Source organism: Ostrinia furnacalis, unplaced genomic scaffold (genome assembly GCF_004193835.3).
Source record: "Ostrinia furnacalis isolate ACB-3 unplaced genomic scaffold, ASM419383v2 OfSCF4659, whole genome shotgun sequence".
Classification (NCBI taxonomy): domain Eukaryota; kingdom Metazoa; phylum Arthropoda; class Insecta; order Lepidoptera; family Crambidae; genus Ostrinia; species Ostrinia furnacalis.
In genome coordinates, this window is record NW_021134898.1 from 93,603 (window position 1) to 120,173 (window position 26,571).

At 37.0% G+C, this 26,571-nt stretch overlaps 2 protein-coding genes across 4 annotated transcripts in view; both read right to left on the bottom strand.

Annotated features, from left to right (window-relative positions):
- The window catches only part of gas2 (growth arrest-specific protein 2), a 452,494-nt gene that overhangs the window by 29,489 nt on the left and 396,434 nt on the right, over positions 1 to 26,571 (bottom strand). For 2 of the 3 annotated variants that reach the window (XM_028314317.1, XM_028314319.1), the window contains one exon: positions 15,597 to 15,637. The exons of the other annotated variant lie outside the window; for it this stretch is intronic. The gene's annotated coding sequence lies outside the window, so the exon portion shown is untranslated. The remainder of the gene's footprint in view (positions 1 to 15,596; positions 15,638 to 26,571) is intronic. 3 annotated transcript variants of the gene reach the window in all.
- Positions 6,826 to 26,571, bottom strand: part of LOC114359818 (nuclear receptor corepressor 1-like) — an 88,784-nt gene continuing 69,038 nt past the window's right edge. The window contains exon 14 of the mRNA XM_028314331.1: positions 6,826 to 6,995. Coding sequence (XP_028170132.1) covers positions 6,826 to 6,995 — 170 coding nt within the window. The remainder of the gene's footprint in view (positions 6,996 to 26,571) is intronic.

The window sequence follows — 26,571 nt, forward strand, 5'->3', positions numbered from 1 at the left end:
CTTGATAGAGCATGCGTGTCGCGTCTCCTGCGCGGAGCCTTCCCTCGGGACAAAAGACCGCAGGCGCAGGATGCAGGGTTGCCACGTTAATGGTGAAATGATTTCGCAAGTATTCATTGACATTGAAAGAGTATACAAGGTAGAGGTATATAGTCTAAAAATAAATGCAGGTATGTACCTGGATCAGACATAGCAAAGCAAGAGGAAATAGCGACAGGCAGGGCGCAAAGAATGATAGCCGATGGGGGAGAAAGTTTCCTTATTAGACACTGCGCATTCCATTAACTATTACATAATGGTAAGACTAAGAATTCATAAGATAAAATACCTAATTATGTGCCTAGAAATGAATCAAATCACCAAGATAAAATACCTAATTATGTACCCAGTAGAAATGAATTAAAACACCGTTTCTTGAACATTAATATTAGTAACTTAAAGTTTCAAGTAATACAGTTACAGCCCTATCCTAGTGCGTTGCTCCCCAGCGCGTTACCTAATTGGATAATCGCGATACTGAGACGAGACTCCGCTAGGGCGCTGCTTCTGAGTTTACAATACATTTACACCAAATAACGACAATTTAGATTGAGTCGACCGTTCGACACATTTACTTTAACATTATCCAGGTCGACAAAATCTGAATTGCAGAACTTCAGAACAAACCTAAGCAATTTTAAGTTTAAGTTGAGTAATTTAACGAGCCGTTGCAAGACTTTGGTCAGGATAAAGAGAATTTGGGTCAGAGTTTTTCATATCTCAAGCGCTCAGCAAAATTATAAGGATCCGAAGAACCTGGGAATAGCGGCAAAGATTTTTACACCTCGAGAGGTTTGTGTAAAACTTACAGCTGCGTTGTAGTTGAAATCCCTCCAGCTAAACATTTTAAAGCCGTTTTAAGTATGTCCTTCATCTAATTACAACACACCAATCCCAGTTTGAGGCTAATTAAGTTATTAATGTGATTGTTGGATAATTTTAATGAATTTACTGCGAAAGAATTGATACATAGCCCTAGTGGTCATCTCACAAGAAAGCGTTTGTTGACCCGGGAAGCGTCCAGGGCGTCCCCGATGCTATCTGCGCGGGAGTCGCGCGGAAGCCCGCTGCGCCTGCGCCGCGTAGGAAAGCGCACTGTTCCGGTTCTAAAGCCACTGATATGGCGCTGGAAGCTGCAGGTTTTGTCGCTCTTGTTGTTAGAAAACAGAAGCTTATGGATATACAGGACGTGATTAAAGTAGCGATACGAGTAAAGGCTATTTTCACTTTCGTATTTAAAATGCGGCAACTACGAGTACATGATATCTTATTGAATTAACATCGATCAGTGGGTACTTTTAAACTAAAATTAAGATTAATGGAGAATAAATAATGGTTTATGATGAATCACGTCATAACGTTACAAAAATGCAGTAAAACCGTATTTGTACCGTACCGTACAGTTCAACTGTGGGTCCCAAATGTATTATGTATTGTAGGCACCTAGATGAATTAATTTTCTAACAATGTAAACTACTAATATATTATGTTCTTACAATACACGAGTATGAGTAGGTAGGTACATAAATAAATATAAATTTTGCGGTTTCTTCTTACATAATATTTACATAACTTTTAATTTTGACGCACTCAAAATGAAGTTACGTTTGTTTTGAATTATTTGAGAGAACTTGAGTAATTACGTGTTGTTTACCGCGCAGCTCATGTCACGCACTCTCCGTTGAATCGCAGTTACCTAAGTTGAATATCTGGACCCGTATTATAAAACTATTCTCAAAATTCTGCTACTCGCATTTGAGATAAATACAGGAGACACTTATATCAGACTGGAGGTAAATATTTTCCACACGAATCACAAACCCTGTGGGACTCCTACATCAGTTACATTTTATGTAGAGTCTACAATCTACTTCCTCTTAGATTTATAGACCTTTGACATGAACACATTAAAACAAGACATGTCATACTCATAGATGCTCACAAAGAGCAATCAGTAAATGTAGGCATTTGCATCAGAGAAAAGACAGAATATCAAACTTCATAGATAATTACGTACTCGAGAAATTGTTATCACCCAAAGTGAACCCATGTAAGGATGTATGATTTATGTGCGTAAAAGTTTTAAATAAATAAATATGTAAATAAGGGCCATACGCAAAAACGTGTGAAAGGCCCCCACATAGGTCCGGAGCCCCGGAGTCCGGTGGCGCGGTGGAGAGACCGCAACATTTCCTGGGCCTCGGGCCGCTTCCTCGTGCGGGCACGTTTCCTGACACGCCGGTTCGATGCCGCGGCTGTGCAATACGTGAAGTGCTCGTAAATTAAAGAATATGACGTGGTTAAGTAAAAGTATAAACATTCCTCACGCTGTTAATTAAATTGCATAAAAGACTCATTTACTTTAATCAAACCTTTTTGGAGACTGGGATAAAACATAAGTAAGCAACAGCTTTTTAGGATATTTACGGAAAAAGTAGATGTGGTTCTATTGCCTATTTTTTGCGGTAAATTACGTTTCTCAATTCTCATAATACTTTTTTCTATTCGTCAAATCACTTAAATCGTATTCATATTTGGACGCGGCGCCATCTCGCGAGTGTTTGTAACCGCGAATTATCCCGCAATCGCAGCTTCACGAGAATCACCACATCCTTATTGTAGACATGTACTTATTAGCAATATGTCTTCTTGATTTAAATGAATATAAGTTTCCTAACAGTTTTGTACTGAAAAACGTCTTAGGTACGCTGTTGTTTGAAAACTTGCTTTTAAAGGGCTTTATACGTCCAAAAATTATCTTAACATGCATGATTTAAGATCGTTAGGTTCTAATAAAACACTCCGGTAGTTCACAAAGTTACATCTCTTGATAGACTCAATGAAAGCGACACCAATACCGTAGCGCCCTACGCCGCGCCCCAGAAAGCCGACCGCATCTAACGGCTGCGGTCGAAACGCGACCCGCGGCGACTGCGGCGCGGTAACGCACCTGAAACGCGATACTCAAGCGTTTCCGCTACAGTAATAAATAACAATGGGAAAGTATTTATATCATATGGAAATATTAATAAATATTAATATTCGACGGTTACAACTCTAGCTTTGGTACAGTTCGATTCGTGTCACAGTTGACATGATTGATAGGGTTTGAATGAGCACGAGCTTTATAGACGAGTCATGGAGTTTGAATATTGAATTATTGTCATTGTGTTTTTATACTGGGTCACCTTACAAGCTTAGATTAGTTTTAATTTAATTTAGTTTTGATTAAAAATATAAAATGTACCCAGGAAAGAAACGTGGAGTATTGTGGAGCTCTTGGATACCTCGCAGACAACAGAAATTCCTCAAATACTTATCGTTGTAGTGAGATAGGAAGAATGTAAACAAGCATTAAATCCATTAAAAGAAAAGAGCATTAAGCCACCGGCAATAACGAACGACACAACACAGCGCCGTATGTTATGGAGTTACCTGCGGCGGGACGGGAATAGCCGCGGTCTGAAATAGTCGCGGCAAAAAAACGACGGTTCCGCTCCTACTGCTGCCACACCGCGCCCGTGGCTAGGGGTGCCACTTCTAATACATTATTATAATTAGCCGTTGGATTATCAGTTAAGTCCACTGCTAAGCAACGGCTTTACGTGTCGCAAAGAAAGCTAGGCTTTACGCGCTAACTTGGGCTGTATACATTTTTTGTAGATTACAGAAAACTGTGAAATGTTCTGGCTGCTGGATAGATAAACACAAAATAAAAACAAACTGAAAGTGACTAAAATAATAAACAAAGTGATCCTATAAGATACCGATTTTCCTTTTGAGGTACGGTACCCTAAAAAAACATTCTTTTAATATTCGTGACCTCTATAAAAAGTTGATCGTAGTTTATATTATTTGGGTGCCTCCAAGCAGCTCTGGTTGCCAAAATTGGCTGTTATCAGAATATCAATCTAAGAGAGTAGTCAGCCCTGACTGCGCCCATGCGTCTAGTCATCATACAAAGTTACGCTGCACTCGCCCTGCCATTCCTCGGACATTCCGGGAAGCGCCATTTGTCTTCCGCCGCGCCTACGGCCAATTAGGGAATTAATATTGGCGCACTTTAATGGGGACTTTGAGGGGAATTAGCAACGATCATTCATTTAAATGCACAATCGCATAAAAGGAAAAAGTTGATAGTCACACAATCCGCTAAAAATGACATTTCGATTGCAAAATAGGGTAGTCTGAAAAACAATTTTCAGGTAAAATACTACCCACATTTCATCCTACAGTACATCAAGGAAAACGGCCTGGTATTTTGAGAAAATTGCAGAGAAGCTGTTAAAGTCTTATCAATGATCCCCTAAATTCCGCATTTCCAGCTTTTTTATGCAATTGTAGAATAATTTACATGCCCCACCCCCTATGGCGTGCCGCATCGTCAGCGGAAGCGCTCCCCCTCCCCCCTCCCAAAAGCCCCCCACGGCGCGTTCATTGACGGCGACGAGCTTTTGTCATCTCAATGAGCCACCCTCGGCGGAACACAAGTGCTCTGTGGCATGAAGTGTTGAGGATTCAATTGAGTATGCTGTCCTTTGATTTAGTTAGTAATAAATAATCAAATATGTGAGAGTAGAGAGGATCAGCTACGCGTACAAAGACATAATGCTTATTGTTCTAATGTAAATTATGTAGGTATGTATTTACCTATTTAGTTACGAGTAATAGAAATATTTTAGAAGAAATCTTTGTTTTGTGACGGTATTATCTTGCTATATTAAAGCTTTAGAATTTATTTTATTGCATTGGTTAATGGCGAGTAATCAATTAAGTACAAAACATTATTACACGTTTGGAATACTCATGTGGTTTGGAATAAAAGCTTCAGAAACATTCATAAAAGCTCTAGTGTGTCTGACAGCTCTTTCATGTTACTGAAAAGGAAAATACTTGTAATTTTCAAAGAGCTGCAACTGCTCCAAGAATGAATAAACAAACATTCATTCACTCATATGCGTGTGGTGGAAATGAATAAAATGTGGAATAATGAACTTCACTTGAATGAACTTACGCAGTTTTTAATTTACTGTGTAGGTAATGACGTGTGGACCGTTTATAAAGTTTATTCAACTAGTTGTATAATAAGAGTACTTCCACAATTTATTTTTCTATTTTACACCAGATCATTGTCTTGTATATAAGTAGTAGCTTAGCTTAGCTTACGCCCGTATTCACAAACATTACTATGAGATGAGGTCTCCCAGTGCGCGTGGAAGCACAGGGTGACACAGGTACCGATCACAGAACTCCATTTAACGCTGTGCGTTCGATTTGCCGATTCCACTTAAGCAAGCATCGTTTGTGAATACGGGCGTCAGATATTTTACTTAACAGCAGTCGTTCGTAGTATTGAAGAAAGTTTCGAGCTCTAGCCATTGAGATGTAGCGTCCTGCGCCCACGCAGGCGTCGCCATTAACGCTAAGAACCCTCCATCATTCCTGTTCTCTAAGATAAGTTTGAGAAAACAATTCAATAGATTTTACAGAGCTAAAACGGAATTAATGGCACAAAGGAAAGAAAATTATTAATATGACGATTAAAGTAAACAGGTACGAAAAATTCACAACTAAGGATTGCTTTCTCATACTCATCATTACTACGAGTATTTGCATATGCTGTTTAGAATAAACTTTCAAATTCAAATTCTTTATTGCTCCATGTTGGTATACAAAGGTTCTTACTTATTAGACATAGACTCATAACATGGACCCTGCTAGGGTATTGCAACATGAGATTATTTCTTTACTTTATTAACTAATGTTTAACAATGCTAATTTTTCACAAATTTTTCTTTATTATCTTTCACAGAATCCATCACTTTTCTCTCTTCATGAATAGGCCCACTAATTACAAAAGTAATTCCGCTGATGTCTGTCACAAGACCCGCGACCGCAACTCATTTCTGTGTAGCAACAAGACAACTCACAATGTAGAGTTAACAGCTCACAATCTTTGCTTCTTTTCAGCTGTAATATAAATAATGGCTGAGTTAAGTAGGGAGCCTTCTGTTTAAAACAATTGAGTAGGTAACTAACTTTGTACCTACGTTTTTTTATTATCTCCTTTAGATTATGTAATGTTATGTAATTCAAACAACAGGTATGTTAAATTTACAAGTCGACATTTTTTTTTTCTAGTTAGTAAATTCTAGTTTAATATTGTGTCTGATAATGCTTGTCAAAAATAATTTATAGTGTGTGTGTACATAAAAAGCATGTAAAATCAAATACTGTACTTGTGTTGCATATCTGCTATCTCAAGCTGAATAGCGACGTACAGACGATGGCACATCAAGCTCAATACTGTGGCATACTAAGTAATAGGCACTATTATGCTCCAATAACGTTTAGTCTGATGTGCTTCCACTATAAGCGCTTGCGCAGCGTGCTGATGGCTGTCCCTTAGCGTTTATTGCGCGCGCCCACGCGAGACGCAGGGAAATGCCCCACTGAGCGGAGCGCCCTATATTTACACCGATCCTACACGATTGTTAACTGTTGTAGTGAAACATATCGCATTGATGAGTCCAAACACTTGACTGCCTGATTAAGTGGTCTCTTTTTGATCCTGGCACAATGCAAACATTTGATTATTTAGTATCTGTTTATATTGTTCGTCTGATGATATCTATTTTACAAAAAAAAAGGATTGCTATAGCTGTTGGGCTAGCAGATGAAGCTTTTTAAAATGTACAAAGACATTTATTAATGACAATAATAATAGAAAACTACAGTTAACCCACACGATAGAAGAACAAGCAGAAAAGTGAAACACTAAACGCTTTAGCATTCGGGTATTGAAGCATTGACAGATCTACGCAGCGAGCTTGCTGTACCAGCAATGAGCAGGCGCAGCGCGTGCGCGGGCGTCGCGCTCCAGTGGCCGCGCTGATGAAAGTACACATCTGGAGCAGCGGGCTCGTGACCTAGGACTGGCGAGGGCTTGGTTTCCGCTAACCTCATGAAACATTTAAGACATTCAGTTTAGACTTTGTTACCGCTAGAAAGGTGCTTATTTCTTCCAAATACCACAACCCTGGTTTCAGATAAAGCACCTGATGCACTGCCCTACGTGTCTAACAACTGCACGCAGGAAGATTTAATGAATGCCACTGACAACGCCACTCTTGTAGCGGAGTTTTGAGCTGACAATGTATAGGTTTGTTGTCGACACGACCAGAAGAAGAATAACTACTGGTAGCAGCAAATTTTATGCAAGAATTAAATAAATAAGCCTTTATGTTCATGTTTAACCTTATGAGATTTGGATATTCAACAGTTGGGTCGACTACACCCGGTGCCATGTGGCGCGAAGTGTCAGGTGTTACTTTAATAGGGGCGTTTTGGCACAGGTGAAGTATTTATAATAGGGTAGTATTTATGCGTACACAAATTATACGAGGAATTTTGACATTATTATTTATTAAGTAGGTTGTATTCCCTGTAGATTACGTTGGGCTTTCGTAAAATTCGATAAAAATATTTTTAGTTTAAATAAAATTGTACACCGACCGTTGAAAAATTCCTAATCGAACGACTCTATCTTTGCGTCTAGTAATATTTACAATGCTTCATAAATTGAATTCAATGTACAATAACTTAATTTTGACTTGTTAATCGAAATGTAAGCATGTGATTACACCCCTACCTGTCAGCAGTTCATAGTGCTGTTACTCCGTTGTCAGAGTACCGCTGACGATCACGTCACTTTGCATATCGAGTCAATCGGGTTGCGTAACGATGCAGCCGTTATCTGTGTCAGCGCTCATCGATAAGCGGTGCAGCATCGATTACTGACCGCAACATCGATTTACATTCCTTCAGCGTAAAAACGATATTTGTAAACGGATTTCAAAGAGAAGGACACTTTGGTTTAGTAGTACTAGTCAAGGATCAGTGTAAGTTTTTCCCAATAAGAAAAATCTATTATAGAGCATCGACAACTTAGATTGACAATGGAATAATATCAACAGTACTTCAAACTATGCATGTCATTTAATAGCAAAATAATAGCTATTACATTTTTATAACATGCCGCAGTATTAACCTAGTGTGCTTTCATTCTTGCGAGATTTATTTATGCGTTTATTAGGTACTAGCTTTCCGCCCGCGGCTTCGCCCGCGTGGAATTTTGTCTGTCATAGAAAAACTTTATCGCGCGCGTCCCTGTTTCAAAAACCGGGATAAAAACTATCCTATGTTCTTTCCCGGGACTCAAACTATCTCTATGCCAAATTTCATCAAAATCGGTTGCGAGGTTTAAGCGGGAAAGCGTAACAGACAGACAGACAGACAGACAGACAGACAGAGTTACTTTCGCATTTATAATATTAGTTGGGATTAAGTATGCGTTACTAATAAATAGTTTAATTGTATTATGGTGTTAACACACGCTGTGAAGATACACAATTCCCAATTAATCTTCTTGCCACCATTTTTTCTCGCAATAAAGTATCGCTATCATGCACCCGTACGTACGGTACTTACTGAACATGTGTGTGAGCACCGCCATTGAATGCTAACGACAACCCATTGCCCTGGTGATCTTCACACAATTGTACTTATTGTGTTGAAACGTCCGTCTGTCTGTACACGGTCTTTATTCCGAGCCAATACCAACCTTAATCGTCTCTACTTAAAGTAGCTGGAACTTGAGTAAATAGAAGAGAATTAGGTTTTGAGTCTTTTATTAGAATTCTATAACACGCCTGACACGCCAAACAAGGTGGAACATATAATTTACATTTTCCACAAATCATTTAAACTAAAGAGGTGATTAGGCATTCTATTCTACTTACACAATGAGGTCATGACCTCAAAGTGTGTAAAATGTAATTAAAATAGTAATCAGCTTATCAATTTCTGCGGTGGTTATGGAATTTACGTTAACAAACATTGTGTAATTGTTAATAATCGTAATATGAATTAATAAATCGTTCGTTCGTTCAGCCAAATGACGTCCACTGCTGGACAAAGGACTCCCCAAGGTTTAATCGGTCCTGCAATGCCCGCATCCAGGATCTTCCCTCGACCTCATATAATCAGACCTCATAAGAATTTATTATCTATTCTGTGGTATTACTGCGATTGGTTCTATACGCATACCTATCCAAATAGTACCTATCAATGTTTATTTAAGCTACATCACTTTCTTCTTTATTCTGAAGTGAACTTCATAATCTCCATAACCAACATCGATGGCCCCGCCCACTTGGTGGTTAATACCTCTCCGCAGCCATAACATATTGTCCAAACACTATCGTGGAGTGATGTTACACCGCAGCGCTGCGTAACATCTCTAACAAAACAAAGCGGCATTGTTGTAACAGTGTAAACAAAGCTACGGTGCGCAGGCGCAGCGGCCTGTTCGGCGGGCTGAGAGGACGATGGACAGATGCATCTGTGGTCAATCAAAAATAAATTTTGTTTTGATTTATGTTATTCTGTTAAAGGTAGAGAAAGAATTTTAATTAAGTGACCGGAAATACTTTATGCCCAGATTTGCCAATTCTGACTCTCCTTTTTCATAAGTCAAAGACCAAATGGGAGACTCGCGATTTCTTTGTCCCATCTCCCATTGTACACATCACCGACAAGACAAAGTCCTGATGGAGTATTTTCTCATCCCTCATTTGAAACTGAATTGCCGTCAACTTGGTAAAAAGAAGGTTAAAGAATTTTGGTTGACAAAGAATAAGCACTTATGTGTAACATACTAGTCCCTTGGTTATTAAATTCGTTACGTCAAATAACTTCAATCAAGGTCTTACTAATTAAGAAAGCAAGTATATATACATCTCGTTTTGCGTTATCTATTAAGTATTTAATTAGTATCAAACTAACGAGACTTTTAAGTTTATGTAATGGCTATAATGTGAGCTATATTGTGGTTAGGTATAGCACGCGAATTGTTATTGTGTCTCGTATATTCAGTAATTAATTTGATAATAATAATAACTTGTTTCAACCAATGGGAGGATAATAAGTTCGAACAGACAGTTACTCGGGTTGTCCATTAGACACACCTGTCATGGCGTGTTCCAGCGCAGGACGTGCGATGCGCAGGAGTGTATTATTTGTGGCCACGAATAGATCGGTTTATGGTTAGGCTGAAAGGGCCTGTCGGACGGACAGTTTACTGGCGATGATAAATAGACTGAAGGAATATCTTTGGTAGCCAATGACTGACTATTGTTGGACTGACTGTTGTTGTTACACAGTGTGCAGAAGGATAATATAAAACACAGTTTTCAAGAATAGACAAGTGCGAAAGCTTTCTGAAATAAAACTATCGAAAGTAGACGGAAAAAGCTACATATTTACATTTTGAGTTTACTTTAGGGAATGATCATAAATACTACCCAAACCAAAGATACACAACATAGGGTTTTACTCGTAATGTTTTGCTTTTCAAATACATAAGTCTTTCGTGCTTATTATTTTGGTTACTTCAATGAACACGATGTCAAGCTTTTAAAGCATCTATATGCGGGATGTAAGGAAGCAGTCGAAATAGTGACGAGTTAGCAACACATTGTACAGTTAGGGTTGCCAACTTTTCTTTTCAATTTCGATTTTCAGTTGCTCAAGGAGTTGATTGAAATAGGCTTTAGAAGTTTTTGCAGTTGTTGTGTGTGTCTTCTGGTGGCTTAATTGCAGTAGTTACAATTAAGCCACCAGAAGCTTAAAATCTGATGTGTTGTTGTGGTCCCTTAATTTTTATAACCCACGCTATGGAAGGACACTAATAAATTATGTGTAGTAATATACCAACCAAGGTTAAATGAATATAAAATCAGTCAATTGATGACAAATAAAAATAATGTAACTGACGTAAATAACAATCACAGGCAAATACATCTGAAATGTGTATCAGTCAACAACCCTAGCCGTTATGCGCGTACGCACTGCGGATTGAAACTATCGGATCGAAAGCGGAACCAATTGCGTCAACCGATGATCTGCACTGCAAGTGGGCCAGTGGACTGCTGAGAGCGAGCATTCCTCGGGCGAGGTGAAAATGGCAGCAATCATCGCGCACTCGCAATTAGTCTAATCTACAATTAGCGAGAACACGAGGTTGTACTAACATCAGAACGTAAAAACCCAAATCCAGTAAGAAGCTCTCAATTCTTTGTCATTATACGAAGACTGGATCCAGGGAACTTTTAAGTTTTTGAACGATTTCAGAACATGATGACGTGCATCAATGATCTCTCGAAGATGTGCAGAATAAATCCTCATCAAAAAATTTAAAAGTTAACAATAAATAGGTTTGAATTGATTCATATGAAACCTTTTGAGGAAAATGTCATTTACATGTAGCTGCAAACTTACTGAAGTTCGTTCTCCGCGACACCAAGGCCGGCGGCTCTATTGTCGTAACATCTTCGGTAATTAAGTGTAGCGTAACCGGCTTAATATTCATAGTTCATACATTATCATCTGTCCGCCGCCGCTGCGCGTGCGCTTTCAAAGCAATGAACTTGTCTGCCGACTCTACAGACTACTTCTTTCTAACTCGTATCGTATGTAATTTTTATTTAATACTGACGGAAAAATAATAAATAGCTTTAATGATTGTTCCTGCTAGAACAAATGATTCTTAAAAACTGACAATTTATTTTTATTATCTCTTTAATTAGTGGAATCACGAAAATTATAGAGAAAGGCTACACAAAAACTAGTAAATCCAAAACATCACTGGTAAGCAATGAAAATAGCGAATGTTCATAACTTTACCTCCTTTTCTTTTGCGACATAGCAAGTGCAATAGATTTTTCATACGGCGTCTGTTGATCCAGCTGGTCTGTGACTCTGTGACGAAGTGTATTATCGAGTTACATTCATTATGCAAACGTAAACGTTTCAATGAATGACATTACCGCCTCTTGGCCGCAGAGAAACTAACATTAGTTCACATTGTAATAGATGCATTTACAGGAGACGTAGTGTAGTTAACTACCTACTTACAAATGACTCATTAAATACACAACTAACACTTCTGTTAATAATATGTAATTATTAACTCTCTTAAGAATATAAAGTAAAGAATACTCGTAGTAAGTAAAGCATGTGATGTCTAGTTCTCTACTTTAAATGAAAATCATGTAATTTTATTAAATCTTTTAGTTTTAACTGTAGAGCTTAAAGTTTAAGTCAAAAATTAATTTTGCAAATTTTTAGTTCCCACAATTTAAAGTAATTAAATATTGTTTAAAGGACAAAATAATCTTCTTTAAGAAAGCAGCAGTGTTTTGTTTTTTTTACAATTCGAGTTGAATCATTTGAAGAGATATGACATAACATAGTAGTGATTGTGACCGGCGGCGGCACGAGACGTGACCGCGACGGGAATCGAACCGATTGCCCGCGGCCGTGAAGCGGAACCAAATAAACAATTAGTCGTTTTGATTGAGAGCGCCGACGGTCGTGGGTTACAATTGATTTCATGTCGGTCAAATAAGTCAATATTGTCATTTCTTCTTTTGGGAGTGAAAACGTTTTGACTTTCGTTGTGTTTTCAAGTGATTTGGTTTTTGTTATTATGTTTTTCTTTACTAAAGATTGAACATTGTTACAGAAATGCAAATTCTAGAAATGTACAGGTAATGTCTTGATTTTACTAGTCTTCAGTTTTGTGTTCATTTGCATTTGTAACCTAAACCAAACGGCAAATATGTAGCATAAGCTTCAATTGCTTGTTTGGATCGTTTTTCACTAATTCAGTTTTCAGTAGTTGTCCTCACTCACCCTATAAAAGCGACCTCTGTACTATGTAAGTTAGTCTATCGTTTTGTTCAAACAAAGCAAGTTTACTACAGAAATTGGAACCGATGGCGTGCTCAATACTTTGGATGAAATCAATCTTATAAACTCAATAATCGGTTGCTTTTCTTTGTTTTTTTTTGCCTTTATGTTCATATAGTTCGCTGCAGATTTGTTACACTTGAAACCGTACTCACAACGATGGTTCAGCCTTTAAACTTTCCTCACGCCGTATCTCACGGAGTGCCCTAAAAGGCCCGCCCATTACGCCCAATGTGTCCGCGATAAGCCGATAAACCTTTGCTCTTAGAAAGCTGATAAAACACACTAATATGCCCCCTATTGTACACAAATATAAGGCCAGTAATAGCTTGAAATGTTAATGACGTGTGGTTAAGTTAAATTCGTTACGTGGCCCTTATGTCGAGTAGTGCAATTATGGAGATGTAGGTTTCTTTGATACGCTAACAGCCGAATGTTAACATCGCACTAAACAAAGTTAAGGCAACATCATTTTGCCTTAGACCACAAATTCAAATAGTCTATTCAGGACATAGGCCCTTTCTAGGGCACAACACGCCAAAATAATAGCTTGCCCTACCACGATAAAAAGTCTACTAGAAAAATCAGGGTTGGGGTCTGCTATAGATGCTGATAAAATTTCTAGTAAATAAGATGTTAATAAAGAGAACATTAACCCTAGTAAACGAGCGGACCTAAAGCTGATGCAAATGGAAAATAATTTAAAAACAAAGGCTGTCTGTCCGTCTGTAGTATCCCGACGATAATCATCAATCATGTCGTCTTAATTACGAGACAAACAATGCTTGATTGGGATTGCCTTTTGTGCCTTGCTTTATAGCCAATTATTACTGATTAGAATTTTGACTAACTCGCAGAGTAAGAAAGAAGGAGAACGTATAATGCGCATTATGAAGCTATACAATCATGTTACATCATGGAAATAGTTTTTATATAATTTGACTTCATAATCATTGAAAACATTAACTTGCATACGATTACCGCAGCTAATATGCAAAAACAAAGTCGTAATGGAGAGGAAGAAGTGGAAATAATTGCACCAACTGACGTTTAGTAATCAAGCTGATCTTTATTGAACGTTCAAGACTTAAATTGCAATAAGTACTTATTCTAACCGCAATTGCTCTTACTTTTATTGGATTACCTAGGCACTTACAGCGAAGCATTATTGGCCACATAAATTGCGCGTAAATATTAAGTGTCTCAATTAAAAGGTCTCTGCGGTGGTCCGAGGCCGTGGCCATACCGAGAACTCCGAAAAATGACTGCGTTAAAACTGTGCCATCTGTCTTGCGGCGCTGGCGACGTGTGTGGCGACTCGCGACGCGGCGATGCTTCTCCCCGGCTCTACCAGTTCCTATTGAACTGTAGACGGTTGTTTTTACAAGCTATCAATAAACGTTGCTATTTTTCTCTCTTCGCTTGGTTTTAACCACACAATTGAGAATTCAATAACTTAATATCATCTATGAATCGATAGTGACATTCAATGTGCCTGGGCAGGTTGCTACAGACCTTCCCAGGAGATTAGCTCGCGATGCTCGATCTAAACTGGATTATAGCGCGAGACCTTTCTTGTTAGTACGGTGTTCTTGAGAGCTAGATTACTAGTGTGCTTAGACAAAAAAAGGCGTATCGGTGTGTAGTATATTCTGCCTTGAAATTTTTGTCAGGATGTATCTTTAAAAATATGAAACGGAAATACCGTTATACCAAAACTTTTACGTGTTAATTATACCATTGGAAAGAACAGTAATATTAAACCTACAGTATCACTATCTAACTTCCATGTGTTAAGATTTTACACATAAATTAACATCTCAAGTTAAAATAAAAAATAAATAAAAAAACAAGTAATTGCTACAAGTATCGTTGTTAACGCTGTGTTAATTGTTCGAATTTTATCACGATCGGCTGGTCGCGTGAAAATATGTATTTTACGCCTTTCCGAGTGACTTGCGGTTGATCGATGTGATTAGATATCAAATGAAATTGATACGTTAACTGTTGCAAATGACAATAATTAACAAGGCATTTTTCACGGTGCGTAGTAAATAATAACTCAATAAAATATTTCAGTCTGACCAGTTTTTTCGTCGAAATAAATTATGTAGAAATAAATAAAAATAAATCTTTAAATAATCAAGTCTCTTAGCTAGTAACACAAAAAATACCTACTGCTCCGAAAAGTTCTAACTGAGCTTTCAAAGCTTCATTCGTATTTGCTGTGAACGAAGCTGAGCAATTTTACCTTACGGGCTATTTGAAAGTTTAGTCGATAAATCTTCATGCAAAAAAACAAATAGACTTTAAGAGTTTTTCCCGTCAGCACTTAGTGAAGGTATTACGCGTTACTCACCAGTGGAAAGTGATAGAGAATACTTTTTATTTGATACCAAGAACGCTCGGGAAAACATTACTTGCTCTTGCCTTTTTGAGTTGAGACAAATTGATCGATAAAAAGAATTGAGGAGAGTTATCATAGTATGGAGAGACGACAGGCTAGTTTAGCTATTGACAGTAAAAGTACGCAGTCTCGTTAAAATTAATTTGTAGTAGTCTCTTGAAAGTATTTAGCTCGATGAACTGACCGAGCAGCAATTTCGGTTGATTGATTTTAATTTAAAATTTGTAGATTATTATGAAAATACAGTTGTCAATGAGAACTGGTTATTCCTGGCTACCTTTGTTATTGAATACGAGCTATACACACATACTATGAGTTTACACATTGCAGTACTCACCGGGTTCAAGACAGGCGTCGCATCATACAAACAACAGCGAACTGGAACAAAAGAACGCGCCGTTAGTGCACACTTCGTGGAACATCACTATTGCTTATTGTAGGGCTTTTTGTGGAAACAAATATAGGTAGCATAGTGGGATTTCAAGATAGTATTTGCATATACAGGGTGTTAGGTAAATGGGTATATGAGCCGACACTAGCCCATGTTAATATGGTCATATAAATGGTATGGTGAAGTCAGAAATTTGATATCATTTTAATTTTTTTTAATTTTCATACAAAATATTTTTTATAAAATCGGATTTGTATGAAAATTAAAATAATTAAAATGAAGATATCAATTTTCTGACTTCACCATACCATTTATATGACCATGTTAACATGGGCTAGTGTCGGCTCATATACCCATTTACCTAACACCCTGTATACAGGAACATAGAGCGTGAAAAGGAACTCTTTACTATAAGACATTGGCCACCGAGTTGTTTTCTTATGGGTTTAATAAATTATAACGTGAAAGGTAAATTACAAAATAGTGAATTATTTACATGGTTATTAAGCGTGGTCACAATAATTTGTAACCTTTAATAACGCAGCATATTAAGGTAATCTGTAGCAAGCATGAAAGGTCGCTGTTGCAATGTAATAGCGCCCATATTTGGCAGTTTACTCGCTTTATGGGTCATTTGACTAGTAACAACACTCGTTACGGGTATAAAACCGTCACGGATTAACATAAGGTTTAAAATGTTATTTTCTATTACTTCATCAGCAAAAGAGAGTTGTAAACCATTGGTACTTCGTGAACTTTTAACCATATGTAGTTCCCAGTTGAGTCTACAGCTTTTAAATTAATCAATGACAAAAATTTGGTTCGATTGAGCCATATTAGAGTCAAGACACCCTATGGAGGCAAATAAATTCGAAGAGAAATAAGCTAAAATTGGCAAAAATCTACGGCTAGCGGTATTGTTTGTAGCTTTTTTGATTAGCCTCTAGCTTCCTTAAACGTATGAATCATCCGCAAGTTGCGGCGGCTCCCTGCGTTCGCGCATCGCATCAGCTGCGCGCGGGGCGATGCAAATCGCCGGCTTTCTCCTGCGCTGGGCAGTGTTGCCCGGTAGAATCATCGAGGATCAGGATAACAAATTATGAGAAAAACAGAACTACCACCCTATTAAACACTTGGTGAAGTTTAACATTTTTGATTATGCATTGCCGTTATTACTAATCGCAAGGGTAGAAGATTCGTAGTATACTAAACTCACATTCGCGTCTGAGTAGGTTCTTTTAATGGAAATATTTGTTTTCAGATTAAACTCCTATAAAGTCTTATATTCCTTACCATTGTAAAGTTATCATTTAATACAAATTCTAATAAACTGTTCTAACTAACACCCTTGCATTATTTACTAGAAGTATGTAACTAATATTAGTAAAAAACACGATTAAAACACTTGCCTAACTGCTTATATCGATAGTCTTCCGACTCTATAAGTGTGCCATAACCGGTCCCTGGTCCAGGATCGCGAGGTGGTTCTCATTTCCGCGTACAGTTGTTAGCCGTTCATTAAAATGCCTGCGTACGCGCAGCTTTTTGTTTTGATTGCAAATAGATCGCTCTGATTCTGAGACTACCGTTTTCACTAAAAGTAGTCACGTCAGTTTTAACAAAAACCTAAGGTTTCAAAAACATATCCCACCGTTAAAAAGGGTAGATATTTAATATTCGACCTAAAAATTAATTAAGACTCATCTGTAGATCTACCTACATATAAACGAATTATGTTTAAAATATTCTTGTCCTTTTTTATTTAATGAGGATGCAAACATATACTTTTAGTTTTAGTATGGTTATTGCATCATAATTGAGCCCAGTGCGTTTAAATTAAAGGTCGAAGCAAAAAGTAATTGGATATGATATGATGTTTTTTGCTATTAATTTTAGTTGCCGCATTAATTTTAATTTGTGCATTTAAATTGGCAATTTAAAAATGCCAATATTGTATTGTTGATTACTGGTTTAAACTTACTAACCATTTTAGCAGTACTAATTTAACTACTTAAAAAATCTTTTACTACATGTGACATTCTCTGACTCGTCTCTTTAATAAATAATTTATATCGATTAAAAAACTATTTTAATATTAGAAAGCTCCAATTATTCACAAACACTTTTACTTTCCATAAGCACCCGAACATCATCATTATCACTTAGATAACCTGTTTGCATAATAATGACAAGAACACCCATTAATCGATAAGCGAATGTTAAACATGTAATAAAATGTTATACAAATTCACGTAATGCCACCGAAGCGATTAGATCGCTTTTTATGGTTGACCCGTCGGAATTCGTTAACGCCGATTACGAACGGGTTGATATAACAAACGATTAGTCGAGACGAGAGTCAACATGTAATAAATAAACCAAGAGTTTCCACTGCACAACACGGCACGTCACCCGTTAAGTATAACGCGGCTGACCTAAGCGTGTATTAGAAATTGTCAAATATAGATTTTTTTTTATCAGGGGAACTTTTCAGAATTTCAGTATGAAACAGAAAAAACAGAGAAAATAGGAAACCTTATAAGCTCACTTTGTTGTCTCTACTGAGATTCGGAAGTGAAATGAAACCAAGTTCATTAGACTTAAAATCACAGCACACACCAGTTTGAAACTACCGATGTTTTTGGCAGTAGAATTTAAAGGAGGTCGTGCAAAATCGTGGGACAACGCGAACGCAGTCGCGTCGCCTTGACCGTGGCAGTGAGGTGCGCGAGCGCCGCGAGAGTGAAAACCGCTCTGAGCCGATGATTTATTGTTTGCTTTCCAATCAAACCACTTCGATATATTTGATTAAGTGTCTGCAACACGATGAAGATCATAACTTGATTGAATGATTAAGATTAAATACATATAATCAAAATTAACACTATTTGATTGGAGACTCTCCATCGTGAGCCAAGATTGTGAGATGACCTACCTGATGGATAACCTAACCTATGCCCAGAAAAAGTTGCTATTGGATATTGGACCCCGATAAGGAATCTGTGAAACCTTTACATAATTGGGTTGCAAAATTACAGTTTCAACCTTAGAAAGTTATGATTTATCACACAAGACATTTTAAGGCAATTCCTTTAAATACACCTATGGGAATCATCACGTACTTAAGCAGTTTCAATACAATGAAATTGAGAAGTCTCAAAGCAGTCTCTTCCACCAAGTACCTATTAATGAAACCACAATTTACTATTGAGAACTTTTAATGTGTCCGAATTCGGAAAAAATACATGCCTAACAGAGAAAAACGTGTAAACAAATCTGTATTTCACCTTGATCGCTGTTTCTTATACCTATAGTTAGTATAGTATAGTTAGTTCACTGATAAGAGTTTTATTAGCATTTCTCCTCATCACAGTAGGTAGGTCATAACTGGCATAACCGAGCGAAAAAACTCGCCGAACAACGGTAGAATTGACGTCATTATTGGTAACTAAACCTTGATCTTAATACCTGATACAAACGGGTTTAAACTTTAAACTTTAAACACTACAAGAGAGAGAAATGTATTTCACTATTAAATTCGACCACACCTGGATAAGTCATCAGAGCACTGGTATGCAAGCTTGAACAGCCTTGTCGAGAAAGAACCAGCAATTCTTTTTAAACGGTTCGTTTCAGGATGATTCTACAAACAATGATATAGGTAAGTGCTAATAAATTATGATAATATTTTCATTCCTTGGAACTATGACAAATGTTGCGTTGTCAATCCATAATAATATTTATAATTTCAAATGTGCGCTAAATATTAGGTCAGTAATGGGGCTAACTTTATAAATATAACTGATATAACTTGCATCGTTGTAAGCCTATTGCAATAATCGATTATTACTGGACCTATTTCGACATGTTATTGAAATCATGAAAAGAAAACCGGCTATATTTCATAATAAAATTATGTGCATTATTATTTTAATAATATGTAAAGCTGTTATTTTCATTCCGGGCGCCTGAGTGTTTCCAATTACATACTCGTACTTAAAGCACAAGTCGTTCCGAACCAGTGGGCATGTTCTGTTGGTTATTGTGCGGAGATGCAAATATCAAAATAAAAAATTATTTAAAAAATATATCCATGTAAGTGTTGATTTGATACTAACCAAAGTACAATTAATTGAAAATGCCCAGTCTTAGGTGGGCTAGCATCTGTCTGCCTGAAGCCGGCAAACAAAGCTCTGTGCATGGCACTACTGTACCTGAGTCTTCTATATTTATAAACAAGAACGTACAGTCAGTGTTTTCATATTAAATGGATAATTTACAACTCAAAACAGCCGCTCGTTTACCCCACCGTGTCGCAAGTGTGAAATTATTCTTGTATACGGCAGTTCTTGAATAATTCAGGGAGCTAACTCCGCAATGTGTTTTCGACTTAGCGGCTCACTCGTGCGTTAATTCCTAGGTGAGAAAGAGAAAGAAAAGCTTTCTGAAAAGAAAAGCTCATAGATGCATACCTATTTTATGGATTTGAACTGATGCCAGCAAGTGAAAAGTCGAAGAAAATAACTGATAAAACGTGCCGTTTGAATTTAAAAACAAATATCCTATCCATTTATTGATGCCTGCACTCAACCTCTAATATGTTACCTTAAGTCGATGGGTTTTCACCTTTTCTCCAGCCACTGAGTAAAATGCGAGATTTTTATTACATTGACTAGGAGAAATTATAAAGTATAATGCAATTTGTGGAATATGAAACATCATTAAAATAAAATGCCTGCTTACATCATAGAAATAGCAGTGTTTGTTAATAGCTCTACTTATTATGGCGCAACCTATCAAATAGTTAAGCGGATTATTAGGGTCCCTCCTCAAATATAAAGCGGTTTTCACTGGGGTTGGAACTTTTTATAGGGCTAACAAACGGTGAAAAGTGTTTGCAAAGATATTTTTTGGTATTGTAATTTGAATAATTTGTTACGATATAGATAAATAAATAAATATCCTTGGACATTTTACACTGCGCCGCTAGCCCCAAACTAAGCAAAGCTTGTACTATGGGTACTAGACAACGGATATAAACATACTTAAATACTTTTTTTTTTGTAAATACATACATATTATACAAAGAAAACACCCAGACCCGTCACAGAAATTATTATAATTATGATATTAGTATTGCCATATAAGTACACGTTGTCTTTTTGTAGTCCTATAATATCATCGACATAAAAGCTCGTGCGTGACCGCAAGATGGACGCAACCGCAAATAAAGTTTGACAAGCCAAATAACAGTCTCAATGGCGCGGGTCAGCAACCGAGCGACAACGTCGTGCCACAGGTGTCTAGTAGTGTCTACATCGGGCTAATTGATCATGCATTTAAGCTTCCATGCGCGTGCGCACACGGTGTTAACTAGGTAACTTCTAGGTAGTTTAAATAAATAAACAATTTTAACAAACAATGGAGACTGATTCGAAATGTAAAGAAAAATAAGTACCCTATGTAAATTATTTCTATGATTTTATTTTTACAAGATCAAAATAAGTAATTCCAAATATTTATTCAGCGACCAATGAGCCCTTTGTCCGTTAGAAACCAAATATTGCACTCTGTTTTCACTACTGAAATGTTGTACTAAACTCACATCTTGCGTTTAATGTTTAAATAGACAAAGATCATGTTTCCTATCATAAATCACATGATACCCGAGAAATAGTGGGTTAATGGTGTAATGTGATGACTCAGTTCTGCAGCCACCTGCGCTAAACAATACGAAAACAATCGGCTCATTTGATTTAGTTCTGAGTGAGCAGGAAAGTGAAAACGTGAAAGTCCGGGCTACCGAGTTTTCGGTACGATCGGCGTCAGGGAGGTATTCTAATTTCATAGATCACTTGTTTCGCGAAATGCACTTCCGATACATTTTCCACGCTAATCGGAACATTACAAAAACGGGGATTTCATAACCGTAAGAAATCAAATGCAGCTATTAAATCAATTTAATGCTCATGATCATTTTTTGTTTCGCTGTAAATCCTCTAGTTACAGCAGTAATATCAATTAGCTGATATTGGCCACGTCAATATTGGAGAAAAACCAACATTTCAAAATACAAATGTGGAAAATCTTTAAATGATTGCTATAGATAGCTCTTTCGTAACACGCAAAGTTTTCACGGTCACACACGTAAACTAAAATTGTGAATAACTCTAGTCGTTAACCCTATTATTAATTGCATTATTTGTAGCCCAAATAGCTTTTGGATTTGATTTTATATGCTACAATTAATTGATATTTAGCATACCCATGTGTGTCGGGACACCATAAGCTTTCAATTAATATTGCACCTCCTTTACGATTTATTTTTAACTACAAACATACAGACAGAGATATAGATATAGAGATCCTGTAGCATTTATAATATTTATATGGATTTACTCGTACGTAGTTTTAAGAGATTGAAACTTGCGTCATGTCTCTTAATTACAACACATACTCGTAGTTAGCGTGCAACGAAACGCAGTAAAAAGTGCGCCCACCCACGCGACACTATTAAGGCTAATGATCATTTCGCAACTGAATCGATAATCGGCGTTAATCGATGAATCGACAATCGTTAATCGCGAGCGTCCCGGCTGCCGATTGTGATGTAAGGCGCGATTGTTTTAAACTGTCGTGTTTCCTCTGAAAGGAAATCTGTGTACTCGATCACCGAGTTTACATACTTTCTACTACTTCGACAACAAAACATACTTAAGTATTATCTAATTCGACAATCTAGTAATTAGAGAATTTAGTTGAAAAATTTTACTTTTTACCGGAACTCGGTTCATACTGGTATGCTACGTAGCGAAGTGAATGAACGATGAAATAATATGGACGGAATTAAAATGAGCAATATAGGAAAATTAATGACCCGAATCAGAAATAAAAAGATTTTAAAGCAATTTGCTAACTAACCAAGATACTTATCAGGTTACTAAAGTTACTGGCTAGTTATATGTAAAGTAAAGCTTAACAATCAAAGTTATTAAAAGCGATTTATAGCATCAATTAAATAAAAAGGTCATCTAAAATTGATTACGTTACCACACCACAACTAACAGATGTCGTGAATAGTAATGACCTGAATTCAGCATCAGAAAAGTTGTAACCCAAATAGCTCGTCTCATTCAGCGGCTAAATTCGTTATTAATGAGCTAATAGCCGCATCGACGGCGTTTCGCCGCCTCGTCGCGGCATTTCGCTTTGTTTGCGCGCGCGCCGGTGAGCGCCCACCGTGAAATGCTATTTCGGACGATTAGAAGAGATGTTTCGTTTTCTTAAGTAGAATCATCTTAATTGGTATTTCTTATAATATCTTTTCTAGTACAATATTTGTGATTCTGTACTATCGGCAACAGTGTTAACTACCCATAGCCGGTCATGTCGTCAAGTTCTATCGCAAAGAATCACCATTTGATGAGAGCGAGAGCAAAAACGGAAATGTATAGTTAACAGTGTGGCCGTGTGTACTTGCAGAAACTAAAACTGATTTACCGCAGAAATATCAAAACGTAGACAAATATTTGTGTCGAAAATTACTTTCTAATATATTTTAATAAGTAAAAGTGAATGAAATAATCAACACTACAATATTCAAATGAAAATACATAAAATGAAAAGTATTAGGTTAGTAAAGTTTAGTGATTTATATCGCATCGAATCAATAAATTAGTGTATCATTCATACTATTGGGTCTGGAAGAAAGCGAGTCGCGTTGTGGTGCGCAGTCGAGCGAGGACCATGGCTTGCCCATTGTTATTATAATTTTTGGCAATTTTCGTCTGTTTTCCTATTACGAAGCGATAGAAATGCTTTCATCCATTCATTTCATTGCTCTAGTTAATTCAGTTCTGTCTGTTATTTTCTCAGATCATAGAAGGTTATTTTACTATTTACATTCAAATCCGGGTTGGTCAATAATTTATCTGGTGTTATTTTAGTTACATTTTATTCTGATTGACAATGCGGGTGTATTTAATAGAACTTTGACAGTCACTTAAACAAGTTATTGATGTAGGTACCAAGACGAAAGGTGGTTATTTAATAAAAATAATTCTCATTTTATAGTAAACTTTGTAAACATAATATGTGACAGATAAAACTAGCGTTATTTACGGTAAAACATCAATCTTCAAGATTATCAATAGGCAAGTACCTAATTTGTTAGTTTTAATTGAAACATTAATTAATTTTCCAGTTTTTTTTCGGTTCGTTAAAAAACAATCAAAATGTTACCGATGTAACAATCATTAAATAATCAACGTCACTTCGTTAATTGCGGGCAGGCATTTATAATTGATTTATTATTTTCGGTCTTAGAGAGGTGGCAATGACTTTATTTCTGGATTTGTATTTGCATTATTGGACGTTTACCCTTATCAACTAAAAATATGTGTCAAGTGTGACAAAACTTGATAAATTGCCGAAACAGAGTTACGTTTTGGATGTAGTCTTGACCGAAATATTATACCCATGTTCGGAAGTGCACCTCCTCGCGGAAGACGGGCTTTCTAGCAAAACGTGCAATTTGGATGCGCGAGCGTAGTACCAGGCAGTACGCAGCGTGAGGGCTGCCTTGTTTCCCGAATAGATTTAGTTTATAATTCAGTCAAAAATAATTTACGTAAGAAGGTAGACTTTTATTTTTCCAGAAAACTTATTTTTTGTGGAATTATGTTTGTAAATTCGAAAATTAGTAGAAAAAACACCAACCAAAAAGACCTTTTTGTCATTTGTCATTTTTAAACGAACAAATATAAATAACCTACAGAAGTCAAAAATGCGCCCCAAGCTTGAATAAAAAATAGCTAATTAAATGATGTTGGCAACCCTGTCGGCACGTGAATGCGGGTCAAGTAATTGCGCGTTACCGCAATTACACCGCGTAATAACGCTCCGTTACCTTATCGATGTAGATAGATAGATAAATAGATAAACGCTAGAGTCTTCTTAGCTGGGTGAGAAATGCCAGACAAGCTGTTAATTTTTCTCACTTAGAAACCTGTTTTACTTGATTTTCAATTACAGCTGTGAGACTAACACAGCGTATAGAAATGAAGAAATCTATGAGTTGCTATGAGTCATTTTCTACGAGTGGCAATAGGGGATCCTTAAGCGGTTAGTAGGGTACTCAAAGTACTCACTTAACTAATTAACCTTACTCAATTTTTAGTTTCATTATTAAGACATTTGCAGCTTATATTTCAAATTGGTAGGACATCTGGCACTATTACAATACACAATGCAGTCCATATGAGGTACTTTCGTGGTTCCCATGCTACTTAGGATGTTCCGGAACTTTCTTTGAAGTGTACAAGAACCAACCCATGCGAAAGCGCTCGCACATCATTGGACAATGTATTGTAACTGCCAAAGTGCCGACCTCCGATTGAGAGTGGCGTGTCACGTCCAGTGAGGGTCATTAAGGCATTTGCACTGTCATAGGCTTATAGCTAAATTGTTCTTAAGTGTATGATGGAGCAGGTACCTCTGAATTCGTTGTCAAGATCTGCGGGTATTTTTTTTAAATGCTGCTAAGGCAAGCTAAATATATGCGTGCATTAGGTAGGAGTGGATTCGCCACAATAGTCATACGGATGCATTCATCATGAGAGAAGATTTCAGTTAAGCATCATCATATTCATTTTATTTCGCTGCTCGGGTCAGCGCAGTCAACTCTTTATTATGTTGCAAGAAATTGCAAGTAAAATGCAATCATTTTATCTTAATAAATTAAAATCAATTACTGTTCTTGAATGCCAGTCGAACTTAGAATGTTCAAGCCAAATGAACAGGATTAAAAATCGCTGCAAAAACTACTTAACTAATTAACACATTCCATATTATAAAGCCTAGCACGTGAACCTGCTAAATGTTAACGAACCGCGACCGGCGCACGCGCAGAATGTCAGCTGGACTATAAACCTTTGCACGACCGCATTGTTTTATTAATTAATACCTTCCACGTCTGTACCGAACTGCATTTTTACGCAAGTAGACAGGTAAAAAGTTATGTTCATACGTCAATTAGGTACGTCAGCAAGTAAATGGAGGAAGTATATGAACTATTTAATTTAGACTTGATTTATATCGATTAGATATAAAATTGATGGAGCATGCTCCAGGGGTTATAAAAGCATCATCAAGTCGAGCTTTATTTATTTTAGAGCTTGGCTGCTGAGGTTTAAGCTATTTATCTAATCAGAAAATTTAAAATCTGCAATATGACAATCAGTAATTGAGATGATAATAATGTTCATGAATAATGAAAATGCAATCAAAATAAAGCCTTCGATTTCAAAGAAAACATTAATTTCGTTTTCAATTTCGGATATTTACATGACGTGCGTGATCCGAGCGTCAACACGAGCGTCATACGAGTCTGTTGTTCTACTCATTTCATATTGAAACCCACGGTTTGTGATATGAGTGTATGGTATGACCCAATCTCTATATTTGACGGAATACGGGCTAGTTTCCAATGAAAGGTTAGATCCATCATACAATAGATTCAGTTCACGCACGGGCAGTCGTTCAAAACGACAAACATGGGAATTTATAGTTATTGGTAGGAACCGAGCTGATGTTAGATGAATGGAGCCCCTGTGGTATAGCAAGTTCAATTTGAGCTGTTGTTTTGGCTAGGAGCTTTTTATTCGGTCGTACCAGCCTTGATTTATAGGGGTCGTTATTTTGAATTACATATTCTATTCTATTATAAGACATACAATGAAGTTTCCTCGTAATATTATTATATCATAATAAAAAGGATTTATGCCATCAGACCACCTACACAACAGGGTTCACTTGGAAAGATTACGGTCACTAAAGTTTAAGTTCACTTCAATGTATGGATGAGACCGCACACCAAGCGAAACATTGTAGCATCCTATTTTTTTTATCTTAGTTGTTACAG